The sequence below is a fragment of the Lactuca virosa genome, chromosome 7, assembly GCF_052849685.1.
Source record: "Lactuca virosa cultivar CGN04683 chromosome 7, Lactuca_virosa_CGN04683_v6, whole genome shotgun sequence".
Classification (NCBI taxonomy): domain Eukaryota; kingdom Viridiplantae; phylum Streptophyta; class Magnoliopsida; order Asterales; family Asteraceae; genus Lactuca; species Lactuca virosa.
The window spans coordinates 88,763,359-88,765,252 of NC_136432.1; the positions used below are offsets into that span (position 1 = coordinate 88,763,359).

Sequence of the window (1,894 nt, forward strand, 5' to 3'; positions counted from 1 at the left end):
GATGAATGGTTACACAGGAATAGAATTTCCTAGCTAAAATGCCAGTTGTGACAAATAGTGAAAGGAAAAATGTTTCCTTTATAATATATTATGATAACATCAAATAGAAAAAAATAGCAACTAGTTATAACAAATTAACAATCCATGTCATCATTTTTTTTTTGATTTAATTTTTTATATTTAAATAAAATAAATTAAAATATGTTATTTAAATAAAACCTACTTTTTTAATTAAATATAACATTTAAAAATCTAAAAAAAAATTACAACAAAAATAAAATAACATTTAAAAACAAAAAAAAAATTACATTTTTCCCCTAATTTATTCATTTATATTTCCATCGTACATAAAATCAGCCAAATCTTCTCGAAGTTGCTTGTGTTTTCGTGCGTCATGAATATCGACGACCCTATGTAAAAATTCTGCTGTCTCGAGTTTAAATTGCATGTGTCTGGGCCCCAAAGTCGAATACTCCACAATATTTTTTTATTTATCTTCAACAACCATGTTATGCATTATGATACATGCATACATAATATCTTGTAGAACGTCTAACTGATATGGTCGTGTCGCATGTTGAACTATGTGCCATTTCGACTTTAGAACTCCAAAAGCACGTTCCACATCCTTACATGCTCATTCTTGTTTTTTCTTGAAAATTTTGTCTCTTGGTTCCACTGGGTGTCGAAATGCCTTCACGAATGTGGAATACGCTAGATATATTCCATCCGTAAGGTAATATCCAAACTTATATTCATTTCCAAACACTGTGAAATGAGCATCCGGTGCCTTTCCTGACAAAATATTGTTGAATATTGATGACTGGTCAAGAACGTTCACATAGTTGTTCAAACCCGCAACCCCGAAAAAAGCTTGCCAAATCCGTAAATATTGGGAAGCAACGGCCTCTAATACCAACAAAGGCGTTCCATGATGACCACTTGCATACTGGCCTTTCCACGCCATGGGACAATTTCTCCATTTCCAGCGTGTGCAATCAATGCTTCCAAGCATAGTCGAAAAACAATGTCTTTCTTCATGCGCCGCATATAGTTGTTGTATATCATTCAACGAATGTTTGCGCACATAAATGTCACCGAAGGTTTCGACAACACCTCTCGCCAATTTATACAAACTTTCTCTTGCAGTTCTCTAAGACATTCTCATATAATCTTCAATCGAATCGGGCGACTCTCCCATTGTCATAAGCTTAATTGCGACAATATATTTCTGTAACCCCATGAATTCTCACTTACCTCTAGCATCATATCTCATTTGGAAAAATTCATACCTAAACGTATATTTAATATGTAAAAAGCTATATTTCAAAGTAACAATTCATTTAATGTAACATCCGGTTTTCCAGGTATATTATTTTCATTATTTAATTTGAGACTCTTGGAGAGACTCGACGAGTTGACGCCTCAACTCGTCGAGTAGGGTCGTGACTTGTGACGTGTATTAATGAATGGACTCGACGAGTCTGTGAGCCGACTCGCCGAGTCAGCACTGTTGAGGGAAACCCTAATTTAGCGGGCTTGTGACCTATATAAAGGAACTTATAGCCTCCCTTTGGCGGCCACACTTCCCTGAGAAACCCTAAACGACCTTGGAGCTCATAGAGTGAGAGAGTAAGAGAGAGAGAGAGAGAGAGAGAGAGAGAGAGCTAACTTTGAGATCTTTGGTGCATTTGTGGAAGGGAGAAGAGAGTTTTCAAGCAAGGAGTAAAGGAGGGGCATTGGATCTGCTAATACTCGTCCAGGAGCTTCTGTTAAAGGTATCAAGTTCGAACCTCTCCTTCTGATTAAGTAGATGACATTTTTGGGAGATTAGGGCTCCTTTTTGTGTATATTTTGGGACTTGAAAGGTTTGGGGTTCATGAGGAAGCTTGAA

At 36.5% G+C, this 1,894-nt stretch overlaps 1 protein-coding gene across 1 annotated transcript; it reads right to left on the bottom strand.

Moving 5' to 3' along the window:
• Window positions 1-637: 637 nt before the first annotated feature.
• Window positions 638-967, bottom strand: LOC145126897 (uncharacterized). The gene has a single exon (XM_079062177.1). The coding sequence runs from the start codon at window positions 965-967 to the stop codon at window positions 638-640; it is 330 nt and encodes a 109-aa protein (XP_078918303.1).
• Window positions 968-1,894: the final 927 nt, after the last annotated feature.

Bases quoted from the DNA above. Each gene is read 5' to 3' on its own strand.
- LOC145126897 (XM_079062177.1), bottom strand. From the start codon at position 967: ATGGCGTGGAAAGGCCAGTATGCAAGTGGTCATCATGGAACGCCTTTG.